The 17270-nt window shown below is 37.4% G+C and overlaps 1 protein-coding gene across 1 annotated transcript; it reads left to right on the top strand.

Moving 5' to 3' along the window:
- Nucleotides 1–2136: 2136 nt before the first annotated feature.
- LOC101610253 (PC4 and SFRS1-interacting protein-like) lies at nt 2137–10843 on the top strand. Its single transcript, XM_045159514.1, has 3 exons — nt 2137–2460; nt 10064–10590; nt 10625–10843. The coding sequence occupies exons 1-3, from the start codon at nt 2137–2139 to the stop codon at nt 10701–10703; spliced, it is 930 nt and encodes a 309-aa protein (XP_045015449.1). The 3' UTR covers nt 10704–10843.
- The last annotated feature ends 6427 nt before the right edge of the window (nt 10844–17270 follow it).

The following is a 17270-nucleotide window of genomic DNA, read 5'->3' as shown; positions in this document are numbered from 1 at the left end:
ATCCCCCACCCCAAAAAACAATAATTGCACAGAATAAACACAGTGAAAAAGATGGAATTGAGCATAGCAAAGAAATATTAAGTCAATATAAGATTTAAACAGGGCAAATATCAAACTTAAGTCTAACAACTCTAGCCAGTGATGAATCTCCAAATGATGATTCTAACCAGCAACAAGTCTCTGGAGTTCCAATAACACCCTTCCAGCTAAGCTACTCACAGTCCTGGAAAACTTCATCTGGACTTGGAAGCTTTCCTTAGCAGCCATTTTATGGTCCTGGCATCATCACTGGGTCTCCACTGCAATCCACTATTCATCCTCATGGCTCTGCAGGGTCTTCAGGCAGGCATCCAGAAACTTGCTTCATACTCTCCATAGCTGTTTCCAAAACACAAAACCATGCTGCAACTCAATGACCTTCTCTTTCCTGCACTTGTTATACACCGCAATACCAGGTAGCATGCCAATTTGTTAATCTAGGGGGAATAAGGCTAACTTTGAAGAACAGGACACTCCTTGAGCACTAAGACCCCTTCAAAAGGGTCTACATACTCCCTGGTGCCCCAGTGCAGGTCAGCTGGTCCAATTGCAATGGTTGTAATCTCTCAAACAATTTCAGGTGAACGGGTAGCAGTTTAGGCACAAAGATTTCATTTCTGTGCCATAGCTCTCTCCTTACACCAGTTCATTTGTATGCAATGCAACCCTGCACTTCTCAGAACATTGTCATAACATCAAACCTCTCACACAAACTGCTTCTAGCCCAGCCCAGACAAAGCTCTTTCTTACCCTCATAAGCCAAACCTCACAGTCCATAGTTCTTAATGCATTCACTTTTTTCAACTTTGACCAGAATAATCCATCAATCTTTAATTAAAACTTGAAGGACATCTCTTGGGCCAAGATTTAATATCCTTCCACATTCTTCTTGAAAAATCAGCTCCAAAATGCCAATGCCACAGTCAGGTGTCTAGCAGCAATACCACTCCATACTGCCAACTATTACTGTTCCCATCAGGTTCACACTGCTAGCAGAAATCACATGACCAGGAGAAGCTTGTGGGGAAAAGGTTTATTTTGGCTTACAGACTCTAGGAGAAGCTTTATGATGGCAGGAGAAAATGATGGCATGAGCAGAGGGTAGACATCATCCCCTGGCCAATATAAGGTAAACAGTAGTTGGGGCTGGAGAGATGGCTTAGTGGTTAAGCGCTTGCCTGTGAAGCCTGAAGACCCTGGTTCAAGGCTCAATTCTCCAGGACTCATGTTAGCCAGATGCACAAGGGGGCACATGCACCTGGAGTTCAGTTTGCAGTGGCTGGAGGACCCGGCGCGCCCGTTCTCTCTCTCTATCTGCCTCTCTCTCTCTCTCTCTCTCTCTCTCTCTCTCTCTCTCTCTCTCGATCTCTCTCTTGCTCTCAAATAAGTAAAAATAAACAAAAAAATAAAATTATATTAAAAAAAACAGTAGCAACAAGAGAGCATGACAAACATTGGCAAGGGGAAACTGGCTATACTACCCAGAAGCCCAACCCCCCAACAGTACACCGTCTCCAGAAGGCATTAATTCCCAATCTCCATCAGCTGGGAACCTGGCATTCAGAACACCGAAGTTTATGGGGGCCACCTGAATCAAACCATTACAACTACCATGCCCAGTGGAATTGGTTTATTTATTTATTTATTTTTATTTTTATTTTTATTTTTATTTTATTTATTTATTTTTTTTTTTTGATGATTGGCTTCCAGTTCTGCAATTCTCTTCTTCAGGGTTACATACTTGTTCAGTTTCCATTTTCCCAATCCATTTCTGTGGTTTTCTCTATATTTTCACTGGAGGTTTCCAATGTGGGACTAGACATCCTTATTGAAGATGTCTCATTTTCCTGACTTTCATTGGTTTTTTGTATTATGGTCTATGAATCTTGGGGTAAAAGTCTTATTTTATTGAGAAGAAAGCAAGCATTTTTCCTTGTAGGATCTTTAATAAGTGTTCTTATTGGAGTAGGATAGGGTTATATTTGCAGATGCACAGACTGGGGAGGTTGCAATTTCACCTAGGGTATCTGAGGAACTGGGAGGTGGGGAACTGGGAGCTCAGGCCTACTTTCTCCACTTGTACACACTCTTCAGCACATGGGAACCTTGGGTTGTGGAATCAGGAGCAAGGAAACTGAGGAGCCCAAAGCAAGAGGCCAGCTCCCACAGTGGCCTATGCACCATTTGGATCAGGTAAACTGGGAGTGGAGGACCCAGGGACTGGTCAATCAGAAGCTAAAGCAAAAAGCCTGCTTCTGCAGCACATATGCAGAGTCCATGCTGCCCCAAGCCAGCAGCATGGGCACTGGGACTAGGGACCTGGAAGAGGAGGAAGGAATCAGAACCAGAATCTCTGGCCTAGTCATTCTGCATACACACCCTCTAGAGCAGAGGATCTGGGAGTTGGGGACCCAGGAGCAGGTCAGTCATGAAGGTGGAACAAAAAGCCTACTTCTGGAGCACACAGGCAGGGTCTGTGCCACCCCAATCCAGCAGCAGGGGTACTGAGATCTGGAAACTAGGGAACAAACCAGGAACTCTGGCCTACTCACTCTGCCTGCATACCTTCTGGAGCAGGGAATGTGGGAGTTGGGGATCCAGGGACAGGTCAATCAGGAAGCATTATTTTGCCTTTTAACTTTCTAACTCATTTTGTTTCAGCTCTTATATATAAAATTCACATGATTTATAAATTATTAACTGAAAAAGGAGTGTTTGCACTGAAACTAATTTGTTTCAGAATATTTGTACTGAAAATGATTTAATCCAACTGTGATTTGACTATCTTTGGTGCAATTATGTTTTATATTCCCATAATTTGCTTCTTTTTTCTGATTTTGACTTCATGTCTTGATTACCTTCTTTTTAGTTTTATATCTTTTTAAATCATATTACTAGTAGTCATATTTACTTTAAAATCAAAACTAGGCATATTTTATTTATATTTTTTACATTAGGAGTCATTATAATTGTGGTTCTCTTTGCTAAAAATGAGGATTTTAATTTTTAATATACTATTATCTCTCTTTCCATTATGTCCTAAAATCAAATTATTTATTTTGGAAATGAAGTTACAGATGATGGTAAATTTTATTTTCATCTGCAATCTTTTCTGCCTGTAATTTTATAATTTCCTTATGTTTAGAGTTTTTCTAACCTTCTGTAGGAATGCAACTGTATTTTAATGTTTCACTACCCAAATTTTAGGTTCTTGATTTTTTCATCTTTTCCGACAGACAGCATTTCCTGTGGTGCATATGTACATTAAAGTTTGTGTATTCTTGTGTGAAAAAGTCTTTACGTGTGTACTTCCCCTCAACATTGATTTGGAGTTGAACACTGTGTCATTTGATATCATATGCATCTCCACTTTTCTTGTACATTGTAACTCCCTGTGTCCTGCTGAGGAAGAAAGTGCCATTAGCTTTGATTTTGTTAATAAGCTTTTCTTTCTTTAATACTTAACAGAAAGTTTTACTCACCAGTATTTCTGAGTTGCTTCCTACATTTCAGGTGATAAATCAGTGGGGGGAAGATGATCTGATTTGATATGTCAAACTGTATGATTTAGTATGCAATATTTTTTAATTTCATATCACTTACTGGGAAATATTACTAAATAATAAATTGAAAAATGTAAATTAAAAAATATATATATGTCCATTCTAGAAGGCAAAAAAAAAGTAATGAACAGGACATACCAAGTTGACTGTCCTACTCAGAAATGAAATAAAGATGGAAAGAAACAGAAGATAGAGCAGATTTAATTCCAAGGAAGTCAAGTGGAAGCTATTCCTGAAAGCACAAATTGATAGACAAAGAAAGTGAATGGGAGCCATGTGCCTCTGTTTGGGAGGAAGTGGTGAGAAAACAAAACTGCTCACTGCTTGAAGCATTGAAAGGTGAATGGGCAGAAGCAGAACAGAGGACCTCAGGTGGTTTCCAAATCAACAACAGCTTGAGAGCTCCCTGGTAAGTAAATTCGTTATGTTTAAAGATTGATACACATTAAACTACCACAGCAATTTAAAATACTCACTCACTGGAGAATCTGAGGATGATTTTAATAATAAAGAATCTCTCAGTTCCTCAAGTAGGTGCCAGAGACATGAGGACAGGAGAAAAAAAAAAATGAAAACCAAGAGAAATTTTGGTATTTTTACATGAGAATTATTGATAAGTCAGTAAATGGCTACCACTTTTTCAATTTTTTTGTGGTCAACAAGGTACAAAACATATCTTTACTATATATAAAATGATATTGAAATTCTCCCCTTTTGACAAATAGCAAAACACATGCACATCATTTAGTTATATACAAATAATCTAATTATAATTATAAAATCATCTCCAAATTGAAAATAATCTCAGAGACAATGGCTTTCAGAAACTTTACCCTGACAGACATTCTGGACATAGTAATCCAAAGGCAAGTTTCCCTGCTGCCACCCTCCTGGGCCTTATTGAAGCAGGATGAAGGTCATCGATAACATTAGCCCTTAAATTTAGAAATAAAATACTTTTTTATAACCAATGTAGTTATTGGAAATTGATGTATTTTTATGTTTTTTTTTTTTTTCCTCTTGGGGTTGGAATAAGACTGTAACAATCCTCTGTTTCCTGGGATCACTTAGAACCCACTGGGGAGTGGGTATATGGGCTTACTGGTCACCATTAACAAGTTGCTCATATTCAGGATCACTTAGGACACAAATCTCTGGTTATGACTCTAAGCATACTTCCAGAGACATTTAGCTGAAGATGGGAGGTTTATCCTGAATTTTGGTGGCATCATCCTATTTACTGTGTCACTAAAATCAATAAAACAGGGGAAATAAAGGAGCCAGTTCATCTCTTTGCTTCTCGAGTAGCAACACCCTGTTACTAGCCACCCACACTCCTGCACTTACCCTACCAGGATGATCTACATCTTCAGATGGTAAACAAAACTAAATCTGTTCTCCATTAAGATGAGTTTTGCCAGGTATTTGGTCTCAACAATAGGAAAAAAATAGCTAATAATGCATGAAATTAATTAAATTTTGAGATCCCCAAGGATCATACTGTTGTGAGAAGGCATTATATTCACCTCAAATTCATATATTGAATTCCTTACAAGTACCTCAGGAGGCATGTATTTGTAAAGCCTTAAAGAACTGATTAAGTTAAAAGCAGGTGTATATATAAGAACTAGGCTAAAGTGAGCAGTACCTTGGGAGAAGAAATTGAGATACAGTCATGTACACAGACAAATGGCCATATGAGAGTAAAAAGAAAAGTCACAGAGGAAATAAAACTTGTCAATACCTTTATCTTGAAGATTTGCCCTTCAGAACTATAGGAACATATATTTCTTTTAAGTATATTTTTATGAAAACTCTGAAAAAATAATAGTTGTAGCAAATCAACTGAGATGGAACCAATGTTGAGTTGTTTATGTACCTTGACTTATAAGATATTTTACATTGCTGGTAAATTTAAAGCAAAGGAATTTAGTCTTCCCCTCACAAAAGCTTAATGACTGGTGCATTCATGACTCCACAGTAATTAACCCCACTGAAGAGGGTCCTCAGTTGATTGGGAGTCAGGGAGAGGACCATTTTGTAGTATGTTCATATATTCAAGTCCTCAAAAAATAGTTTGTAAAACACTCTGAAATTATAAGGATGAATATTTTGAGAGGATGCATATTTGGGGAGTTATGAAATATACCCACTTTTAGGAGGTCAGGCATGGAGAGGTTTTGATTGTTTAATGAGTTTGTTCCTTCAGAACAGAGTTCAGTACCTCAATATAACAAAAGATCGGCTGGAACATATACATCATGACCCTTCTCTGACTTTAGTTCACATAGCATTTTTCTCTCCCTGTTAATAAAATTTAAAATATTAATGAAATATAAATTAAATGTGTACTGGGCTACTTGCACCCCAGTAATTTCTATGTATACAATATCTCCCTGACACTAAGATTATCTGACTAAAAGCCCTGGGATACATTCTTTTAGGTATCAAAAGAGAGCTGTTGCAGTCAGGTACACATTGCAGGCAGAAATCAAGCAACCAAGAGCAGTTTGCGATAAAGAGAGGCTTATTTTGGCTTACAGACTTGCGGGGAAGCTCCATAATGACAGGGAAAGTGATGGCATTAGCAGAGAGTGGATATCAGCCCCTGGCCAACATAGGGTGGACAACAGCAACAGGAGAGTGTGCCAAACACTGGTGAGGGGATACTAGCTATAATACCCATAAGCCCATCCCCAACAATAAACTGCCTCCAGAAGGCTTTAATTTCCAAATCTCCATCAGCTGGGAGCCTAGCATTCAGAACAGCTAAGTTTATGGGGGACACCTGAATTAAACCACCACAGTAGCTGTTTTTTTATAAATATACTATAATACCATGAAGACTTAAAAAAAAGAAACATTGACTACTCAGCTCTACAGAGATGGAACAGCATTGAGTGATTCCTGCTGATTTATTTAGTAAAGAAAGATTGGCACCTGTTTTGGTAGAGTAATTTCCCTTGGAGTTGCATGACCAGTCACCATCCTGAAGCAGAGTATCAATGGTGACCTACAAAGTACCTATTCTCACACTCATAGCCACATGAAATTAGAGCAGTGACAACAAAGTCCATCAAAAAGCGTGGTGACACTCCTAACATTTATTGTAGAAGGAGGCAGAAAGTTCACCTGACCATCATCTGAGAATCCAGTTACCACTGCTTTTTACCTTCATGTGGTATTGGTGCACTAGAGTATATAGGAGTGGAAAATTGACAGGAAACAGGAAATCTTTAATTGTGCAGCTATAGTGAGTTATTGTCAATAAGGGTGTGAGACTTTTCAGTGATGCAGGTGACTTTGAGTAACCAATTATGCCTATAATTAACCTCTTATTCAGACTTGTATAGTAACCCTAAGATCTCATTGTTTAAACAAGTTTGATTTGTTTGTAATCTTTTCTTGGAATTATTGGTAAACTATCTAGAGTGAGTTGAATAGGGAATTTAACACTGGCAATTGAACAGGGCACAGATGAAAACTTTGCCTAACAGGATATAGACATGGGAAAATGGCACAGGTCACTTAATCTTAAGCCTCACTTTTCTGGCATACTAATAATAGCAAAGTGCTGGTACCTGGATGGTGCTTTCTGTTCTTATGTAATAGAAAAATCCAGTGTTGCAGGAAGATGGTTCTTCTTGTGGACTCTTGCAGTCCAGGGCTTCATGAAGGTTGGTTCTCCTAGAGGACTCTAGCACAAGACCTCATCTCGGTTCTCTGGATTTATGTGCAGCTCCATTAGGCCTCACCCAGGGATCTTTCTCCATTTAGGATTATTGCATCAAAACAAAATGACAAGTCACTCCCAGTAGATTAAGGCTCAAATAAGTGCTATGTTGAAGCCCTACCTTTCTTAGTTTGCATATAAATGCTATGAAATATAGCTAGTTATACCCCATAGTATAGAAAAGAAAATATTTATTTATAGAAGTTAAATACCACAACTAAGTGTGAACCATTAATACAGGGCAAGGCTTGCACCTGAAACTTGTCATTATCTACTGAATGTTCCAGTAAAATAACCTAGAAAAGTATATTTTCATTGAATGTTAGGTTATTTGAAGGCTAGTCCCAAAGACATATATTTTAAAAAATACTTCATAATTTTATAAGAAAGGAAATGAATCCAGAAAAGAGAGATATCAATAATATTCAAATAAGGCACAGTGTTCTTCCACACTTGTGTAAAGTATAATTGGTTCACAATTCAACTGAAAAAAAGAAGTATTTTTCAGTTAAAATTTGGGGAACAACCTAAGGCCTCTATTCTAGCAGTATTTATTTAGCATATCCATTGAATTTTTCTACAAACAGCTCAGGGTGAAATTCAAAGATACGTTTTCTGCTTCTTTCTCTCTCCTTTTTTTTAATTTTAGAGAGAGCGACACAGAGAGAGAGAAAGTATTGGCATGCCAGGGCCTCAGTCACGGCAATCGGACTCCAGGTGCTTGTGCCACCTAATGGACATGTGAAACCTTGTGTTTTCATCACCTTTGTGAATCTGACTAATGTGGGATCTAGAGAGTAGAACCTGGGTCCTTTGGCTTTGAAGGCAAGTGCTGTAACCACTAAACCATCTCTCCAGCCCCTTTTTCTGTTTCTTATACAAAACATGTGCTACCAACATTATAATAATGACAAAAGATAAGTGGAATAGCAAATTAGGAATGTAGAAAAATGTCAAAGGATATAAGATTAGGTAATTTTAATTGATGATAAACTCTGGTAGAATTATATAAATTATCTATTCTGTAGAGTATAAGATGGCTGCCATACATTAATTATAAAATTAACTTCAACATATAATGTGTTTCTATATCATATTTTTCAATATTGATTCACCTTTCTCTTTTCTTCTTTTTCTATTTCTCAATTCTTTTCCCAGAGTGTGAGATTACCTTAATGATATAGTTGAATTTAGTAACTCCAAGGGAAACTTTGACTTGGTACTTGGCTCTACAACTTAAGAATTATACCTTCAAATTCCTCAATCCTTTTTCTAGTAGTTTAAATTATATTTAATTATTTATTATAGTATGAATAGTACATCCATCCTTGACAGAAAATTTTAGTAGAAAAAGAGCAGCCATGTATTGAGCATCTACTCAAATTCTTGTCTATTTACAATGGAAGCAGCTCATTATAACTTGTGATGTTGGTCATTTGCAAAGTCAGGACTCACTTCTTTTCCCATGAGATTGGTTCTGATTATGAGATGTTTGAGATGGAGTGCTTCCATATTTATATCTATGAAGATTTTGCTGTTAGAAGTTGATACAACACAATTATATTCCATGCACATAGGATATCAGCTTCTATAGGAAGTACAATTAAAGCTGGAAATCTGCTACTTAAAATTAGGATGATGAAAGCCAGAGCAAGAAAGTGATGAGGAGAAAAGAATTCATGAGATGAAAGAAGCAAAGGAGAGGAAGGAAAGAGAGAGGGAGGGAAGGAGGAGATGGCATGAGAATTGTGATGGTGATGATATGTATTGAGAGGAGTGGATGAATGAACAAAATCAAATGGTTTTCTTTCATAAAAACAGGTTTGGGGCTGGAGAGATGGCTTAGCAGTTAAGCGCTTGCCTGTGAAGCCTAAGGACCCCGGTTCGAGGCTCGGTTCCCCAGGTCCCACGTTAGCCAGATGCACAAGGGGGCGCACGCGTCTGGAGTTCGTTTGCAGAGGCTGGAAGCCCTGGCGCGCCCATTCTCTCTCTCTCCCTACCTATCTTTCTCTCTGTGCCTGTTGCTCTCAAATAAATAAATTAAAAAAAAAAAAAAACAGGTTTGGTTCATCCACTTGAATTCTATGTTTCATTTTTCTTGCTTTCTAAAATATTTTGAAACATTCATGGTGATAATGTATCTTTAATAGCACTTTAATAGCACTGAACAATCAAATATTCCTTCTCCAAATTCTTTAAGAAGTTCTTTTTATTGCTCTATTTCTTTTTTTAATTATTATTATTATCACTCATCTGCAACACCTAACCTGAATCTGCCCAAGATGCCTTACATACCCAGCAAGCACCTCATAGACTAAACAATAAGATGGATGGGAGGGCGGGGAGGGACTCGAAGGGTGGAAAACAGTAATCTGGACCCAAAAGGCAATGGTACCATAAAATTCTACTTTTTTACTCCAGACATAGAGAGAAAGACAGATAGAGGGAGAGAGAGAATGGGCGCGCCAGGGCTTCCAGCCTCTGCAAACGAACTCCAGACGCGTGCACCCCCTTGTGCATCTGGCTAACATGGGACCTGGGGAATCCAGCCTCGAACCGGGGTCCTTAGGCTTCACAGGCAAGCGCTTAACCGCTAAGCCATCTCTCCAACCCTCTATTTCTCAATTATATGTGTTTTCAGTGAAAATTTAAAGTGCGTGCCCCACTTTTTTTCTCTTTTGAATCCTATATTTTGTGTTATAATATTGATATAATAATTGTTTGCAAGGTGAAGTTTGAAAAATGTCAAATTACAGCAGCAACAGCATCTGTTAATCTGAAAGTGAGTCCTAAAAGCGGACGACCTGCAGCTACGGAGGTCAAGATTCCAAACCCAAGAGGCAGACCTAAAATAGTAAAACAGCCTTGTCCTTCAGAGAGTGACATGTTTGCTGATGAAGTTAAAAGTAAGAAAAAGGGGCAAGTGGAAAAACAACCTGAAAAGCAACTTAAAAAGGAAGAGGAAGGCCAAAAAGAAGAGGATAAGCCAAGAAAAGAACCAGATAAAAAAGAGGGGAAGAAAGAAGTTGAATCAAAAAGGAAAAAATTACCTAAAACTGGGGTTGCATCAGCCTCTGGTTCTGAACAGGAAGGAGATGATCAAGAAGGTGAAAAGAAGAGGAAGGGTGGAAGAAACTTTCAGACTGTTCACAGAAGGAATATGCTGAAAGGGCAGCATGAGAAAGAAGCAGCAGATGGAAAACGCAAGCAGGAGGAACAAATGGAGACAGAACACCAAACAGCATGTAATCTACAGTAATAAAAAATATATCTCATTTTGGGCTCAAAGCATTAATCCAGTTACTGAAAAGAGAATACAAGTGGAGCAAACAAGAGATGAAGATACTGAGACAGACTCATTGGACTGAATTTCCCCTTACCCCCTTGGTGGAAGAATGTTCCAGATTCTAAATTGAGGACTTCACTATTAATGGCATTATTACTGTGTTATGATTGTTAACAGTATTTCCTGTAAGGTATACACTACATATTAAGGTCGGCCATCATTCCTGTTTTTTAACCAAGCTTAGAACGAAGCTTTGTGTTTGAATGTTATAACACGCATAGATGCAGATGGTGGTTGTACATTATTTCATTTAGAAGTAAGAAAATTGATTTTGTTTTGAAGCTAGACATTAAACTGGAATAGTTATTACACCCTTAAGAATGGGACAGTTGTGCCCATCCCTTGACATTCCTTTGTTGTTTAATTCTTTAAAATCTTAATTGTTTAGTTTTTAATCCTGAGAAAGTAAACAGTAGACTTGTTAAGTAAAAAAAAAAAAAAAAAAAAAAAAAAGCAACTGTAACGAAAATTTTAAAATAAAGTTTTTTTTTAAAAAAATTTATAGGTCAGACTAGATAATTTCTAGTTATAAAGTTTTATTCCAATGAATAAATAATGACTAATAGTGAGGATTCTCTCTTAACATATTTTGTGTAGCTGTGCCACTTTTAGAGAATTCTTCATGAGTCAAATAGCATGGATGAGCTCAGATCTTTAATCCTACTACTATTTGGATATTTCCAGTGTGTATTAACTGTGCTAAAAGACTCAAATGAGATCAGTTTAAGCAAGGTGTTATAAAATGTCAACAGTTTAAAAATATACATGCTGCTGTTTATAATTTATATGACTATTTTATTTCTATATAAATTTATTTCAAACAATAAGCTTAATAATAATTTAATCATAATGCTGCCTATATTGTCACAAATTTGATAAGAGATCAGAGACATGATAAACAGTGTGCCGCATAAGGGAAGGGCATGTAGCATCAATGCTGTTGTCATTTGCAAGCCATCACATGGATACTCACTTGGTTTCCACTACAGTATTTATTGATGGGTATGTATGGAGTGCTATTTTCCTCTTGAGGAATGTGGACTTCATTAGGAAATATTGCTCATAAGTTATTTCATATATATATTGGATTTAATGACCATTCCCTGTGACCCACATGTAAAATAGCCATGAGGCAGACTAGTATTTTTCTCAATAATAGATGGTACATATTTATGGATATTGAAATTACTTGAGATATAGTGCACTTTTAGTTTTCAGTATATGGTTTTAAATATGATGGCAATACTTAAGTGACCATTATATAAATTTATAAAATTGAAATCAGGACTTAATTCCAATGAATTGAATAAGGAATTTGTTCCAGGACTAATTCAGTTTTATACTACCCTGTGTAAAGTCTACTGGAGGAAAAAAAATGTCTTATCTTATCATTTGATAAAGTTTCACTTTTGGGAGGAACAGCCACAGATGCATCAGAAGACTCAAGCACTTTTGTGGGGTTGTCTACGTTGATGCTATCCATAATCTTCCCTGGGCTAGGGATGCCTCATTAGAGTACACCATTAGAGGCTTATACAACCTTCAGTATCTTTAGCCTCCACAGTGTTCAGCTGGTGTGGCCACCTGGCATCAGAAGTGGAACTCAATGAAACAATCAGCAGAAGGGAAATGAAAACAAAAACCAGAGGTTGGGAATGGAGCCAGATCATAGGGCCTGAGAGAAATAAAATCTGGATAGTAATTTACATACCGTTACATTGCATATCAAAGTGTAGGCTCATCACCTTCTCATGAGTTTGCCTATCAATAGATTTTTAAAATATTATTTATTTATTTATTTATTTGAGAGAGGGAGAGAAGAAAGAGAGAGAGAGAGAGAGAGAATAGGTGCACCAGCACCTCCAGCCACTGCAAAGGAACTCCAAATGCATGTACCACCTTGCGCATCTAGCTTACATAGGTCCTGAAGAATCAAACCGGGATCCTTTGGCTTTGCAGACAAATGCCTTAACTGCTAAGCCATCTCTCCAGCCCTAAATAGATTTTTAAAGATGGGGAAAGGAGATGGAAAAATATCGGCTAACCACCAACCTATTTCTGCTCCAAGCTTTACATGCCCAAATTCTGGTATGGTTTCTGTGACTTGGGCATGGAGAACTTTATTTAGAGCTAGATTGACCACTCTGAGAGACGCTCCAGCAGAGGGAGTTTAAGATTCACTGCCTGAATTGCAAAGAAAGCCCATTAGTGAAGGTCAAAAGTGAAACAAATGCAAAGATTTAGAATTGAGTGATAATGAGATTACCATGATGAAAAAGAAGTGATCATTATGTATTTATTTATTGATATGAAATGTCTGTATATAAATAATAACATTCATTAATAGTACATTTTTTAATGTTTTATTTATTTATTTGAAAGAAAGAGAGAAAGAGAAAGGCAGATAGAGAGTGGGCATGACAAAGCTTCCAGCCACTACTAAAGAACTCCAGCCTCATGTACCAACTTGTACATCTGGCTTAGGTGGGTGCTGGGCTCACAGGCAAGTACCTTAACTGCTAAGCTATCTATTTGGCCCTAATTTACACTTTAACATAAGTGAATATCAATTTCATTATAGAGTAAAGATATACATTTTTCTGCTTCATATTTGCATATAAACATAACATGCATACATATATGTGTGTGTACATATACACACATACATAACAGAAACAGAGCAATGCATATTGTACACTAGAATTAACAATTGGAGGTTATTTTAATAAATGTTGTTTAGATGTAATCCAAATTTAGATGTTATGTGCATATTGTTGAAGTTCATAGATAAATATCTTTTGATAGTATTGTCTCCTCTGGACCAGCATCGCAAGAGAGAATCTGTAGTCCTTATGATGTTGTATCCTTGAAGTTGAGTGCCAACGCCTAACTAAAGGCCATAGATAAGATTTCTGATGAGGATAGATTAGGTTTGTCTGACTCTTAACCTCACGTAAGTATAATCCTTTGTAATCAAATTTTTGATGCATTAAGAGATCTGTGCTGTTCTGTTCATAGTATTTAATTCATTTTTATTTCTTCATAATTTCCTTTGTATGGGTATGTCACATTATTGGGGCCACTTGGAGACCTGCAAAATTCCAAGAAAAGAAGATGTGTGTGTATGTGTGTGTGTGTGTGTGTGTGTGTGTGTGAGAGAGAGAGAGAGAGAGAGAGAGAGAGAGAGAGAGAGAGAGAGATCTAACTATGCATGTCATATATTTCTCCATGTTTATTTGCATGTATGTAGATGTGATGGTTTGTATTAGGTGTCAATTGGACACAACCTAGACTCATCTAGGAAACTAGCCTCTGGGCATGCCTGTGAATGATTACGTTGATTACTTAAAACTCAGGGGGGAAGATCCACTTTAACTACGAACAACACCTTTCCATGGGCTGGAGTCCTAGATTTTATATAAAGGAGAGAGCTGGCCAAGGAGCACCATTGATCTTTCTGTGCTTCTAGATTGCAGACACAACATTACCAGCACTGCTTCCTGATCCTGCCATCTTGCCTCAGTCCTCTGCCCCCCAGTGAACTGCAGCCCTGAACTGTAAACTGAAATAAGCCATCTCTTCTTTAACTTGAATCTTGTCAGGCATTTTGTCACAACAATCAGAAAGTATGTACACACACTGAAACACCTTTATACATGCTAAATAGTACAAAGTACATGAGTGTTTATAATTGTGAAGTAATGTAGAATTTCAGAAGAGATTCTAAGACAAACAAGCACAGTCTTTTCCTTTTAAATTTCCTTAAAATAATTTTTTAAATTACATGAATTAATATATGGAGACACTCTTTTAAAATATTTTATTTTTATTTAGATGAGAGAGAGAGGTTGACAGAAAGAGAAATAGAATGCGTATGCCAGGGCCTATAGCCACTGTAAACAAACTCTTGTGCATCAGGCTAGCATGGATACTGGGGACTCAAACCTGGGTCGTTAGGCTTTTCAGGTAAGTGCGTTATCTGTTCAGCCATCTCTCCAATCCAACAGAGACACTCTTTCTGGGCAATCTTATTATTAATATTGGCTTAGGTATCTTTTTCTCTGTGATCAACATTTGCATTCATTACTATATATTTATAGTGAGACTGAAAACCATGTTCAGTATTTTGTTCTTCAGATAAGTTTATTTAGTTTTACTTTTCTACAATTCCACATAAAATTTTAATTACTTCACCAATTTTTATAAGATACCCTATAAAATTCCTGAATTATATAATGTTGGCCCTTCTAATCCATGACTATTTTCATTATTTTTTTTTCTTTATTGGTTATGTACATACTCAGTATGTAAATAGCACATGTTGTTACCATCATTAGCCTCCTCTCCGTCCTCCCCTTTCTGAAGGGACCCTCCTCATTGGGGAATTTAGCTTATGCATTGTGGGGGTAGCCATTAGTTATGAGGGAGAGGCAATGTCTCTGTACATAATTATCCAACTTGTAGCTCTAACAATCTTTCTATCCCCTCTTACACGAATTTCCCTGAGCCATATTGGATTTGTTTTAGGACTACTTCAGGGATTAGGTCTTGGGAGCCTCTGTGTCTCTGGATATCTGGTTAGGTAGGAGTTGAATGTTCTCTGTGTCTATCTCCTTCACCCTTGTGCTGGGGCCAGGTTCACCAAGAAAGCAGCATTTTTGCTCATTTCCCTCATTACTGTATGGTTTTAGCTGGGACCCTGGTGAGGTGTGATGGGCTAACTTTCTCCTCAGGTTCTGAGTCCATGTGAAAAAAAGAAGCAGGTTCTCCAACAGAGAGAGAGAAGTCAGCACCAGATAATAGGATAACTTATTATTTTTGAGAGAATTTTTTTAAATTTTTATTAGCATTTTCCATGATTATAAAAAAATCCTGTGTTAATTCCCTCCTTCCCCCCCCCTCACTTTCTCCTTTAAAATTCCATTCTCTATCATATTACCTCCCCATAACAATCACTGTACTTACATATATACAATATCAACCTATTAAGTACCCTCGTCCCTGCCTTTCCCTCCCCTTTATGTCTCCTTTTTAACTTACTGGCCTCTGCTAATAAATATTTTCATTCTCACACATAAGACCAGTCATCTGTAGCTAGGATCCACATATGAGAGAGAACATGTGGCACTTGGCTATCTGGGCCTAGGTTACCTCACTTAGTATAATCCTTTCCAGGTCCATCCATTTTTCTGCACATTTCATAACATCATTTTTCTTTACTGCTGAGTAGAACACCATTGTATAAATCTGCCATATATTCATTATCCACTCATCAGTTGAGGGACATCTAGGCTGGTTCCATTTCTCAGCTATTATAAATTGAGCAGCAATAAACATGGTTGTGCATGTACTTCTAAGGAAATGAGATGAGTCCTTCGGATATGCCTAGGAGTGCTATAACTGGGTCATATGGTAGATCAATCTTTAGCTGTTTTCAGAACCTCCACACTGATTTACACAATGGCTGGACCAGATTGCATTCCCACCAGCAGTGTAGAAGGGTTCCTCTTTTTCCACATCCCTGCCAACATTTATGATCATTTGTTTTCATGATGGTGGCCAATCTGACAGGAGTGAGATGGAATCTCAATGTAGTTTTAATCTGCATTTCCCTGATGACTAGTGATGTAGAACATTTTCTTAGATGCTTATATGCCAGTCATATTTCTTCCTTTGAGAATGGTCTATTTAGCTCCATACCCCATTTTTTGATTGGCTTGTTTGATTCCTTATTATTCAACTTTTTGAGTACTTTGTATATCCTAGATATTAATCCTCTTTCAGATATATAGCTGGCGAAGATTTTTTCCCATTCTGTAGATTGCCTCTTTGCTTTTTGCACTGTGTCCTTTGCAGTGCAAAATCTTTGTAATTTCATGAGTTCCCAGTGATTAATCTGTGGTTTTATTGCCTGAGCAATCGGGGTTGTATTCAGAAAGCCTTTGCCAAGACCAATATGTTGGAGGGTTTCCCCTACTTTTTCCTCTAGCAGTTTCAGAGTTTTAGGTCTCATGTTAAGGTCTTTAATCCACTTGGACTTAATTCTTGTGCATGGCGAGAGAGAATAATCTATTTTGATCATTCTGCAGATATATATCCGGTTTTCCCAACACCATTTGCTGAAGAGGCTGTCTTTTCTCCAATGAGTATTTTTGGCATTTTTATCAAATATCAGGTGGCTATAGCTACTTGGGCTTACATCTGGGTCCTCTATTCTGTTCCACTGATCTACATGTCTGTTTTTATGCCAGTACCACACTGTTTTTGTTACTATGGCTCTGTAGTATAGGTTAAATCAGGTATGGTGATACCACCAGCCTTATTTTTGTTGGTCAGTATTATTTTATATATTTGAGTTTTTTTGTGATTCCAAATGAATTTTTGAATTGTTTTCTCTATTTCCATGAAGAATACATTTGGAATTTTGATAGGGATTGCATTAAGTGTGTAGATTGCTTTTGGTACGATTGCCATTTTCACGATATTGATTCTTCCAATCTAGGAACAGGGGATGTTTCTCCACTTTCTAGTGTTTCTGCAATTTCTCACTTGAGTGTTTTAAAGTTCTCATTGTAGAGATTTTTTACTT

Source organism: Jaculus jaculus, chromosome 9 (genome assembly GCF_020740685.1).
Source record: "Jaculus jaculus isolate mJacJac1 chromosome 9, mJacJac1.mat.Y.cur, whole genome shotgun sequence".
Taxonomy (NCBI): Eukaryota; Metazoa; Chordata; class Mammalia; order Rodentia; family Dipodidae; genus Jaculus; species Jaculus jaculus.
Note: the sequence above shows the minus strand (reverse complement) of the source record. Positions and strands in the feature narration are given on the sequence as shown.

What these genes read in the sequence shown, in the direction of transcription:
- LOC101610253 (XM_045159514.1), top strand. Translation starts at nt 2,137, where the DNA reads ATGGGAACCTTGGGTTGTGGAATCAGGAGCAAGGAAACTGAGGAGCCC. An exon ending in AGTTGGGGACCCAGGAGCAG is followed by an intron (nt 2,461 to 10,063) that starts GTCAGTCATGAA and finishes ATTGTTTGCAAG; the next exon opens with GTGAAGTTTGAAAAATGTCA. An exon ending in CAAACAGCATGTAATCTACA is followed by an intron (nt 10,591 to 10,624) that starts GTAATAAAAAAT and finishes TTGGGCTCAAAG; the next exon opens with CATTAATCCAGTTACTGAAA.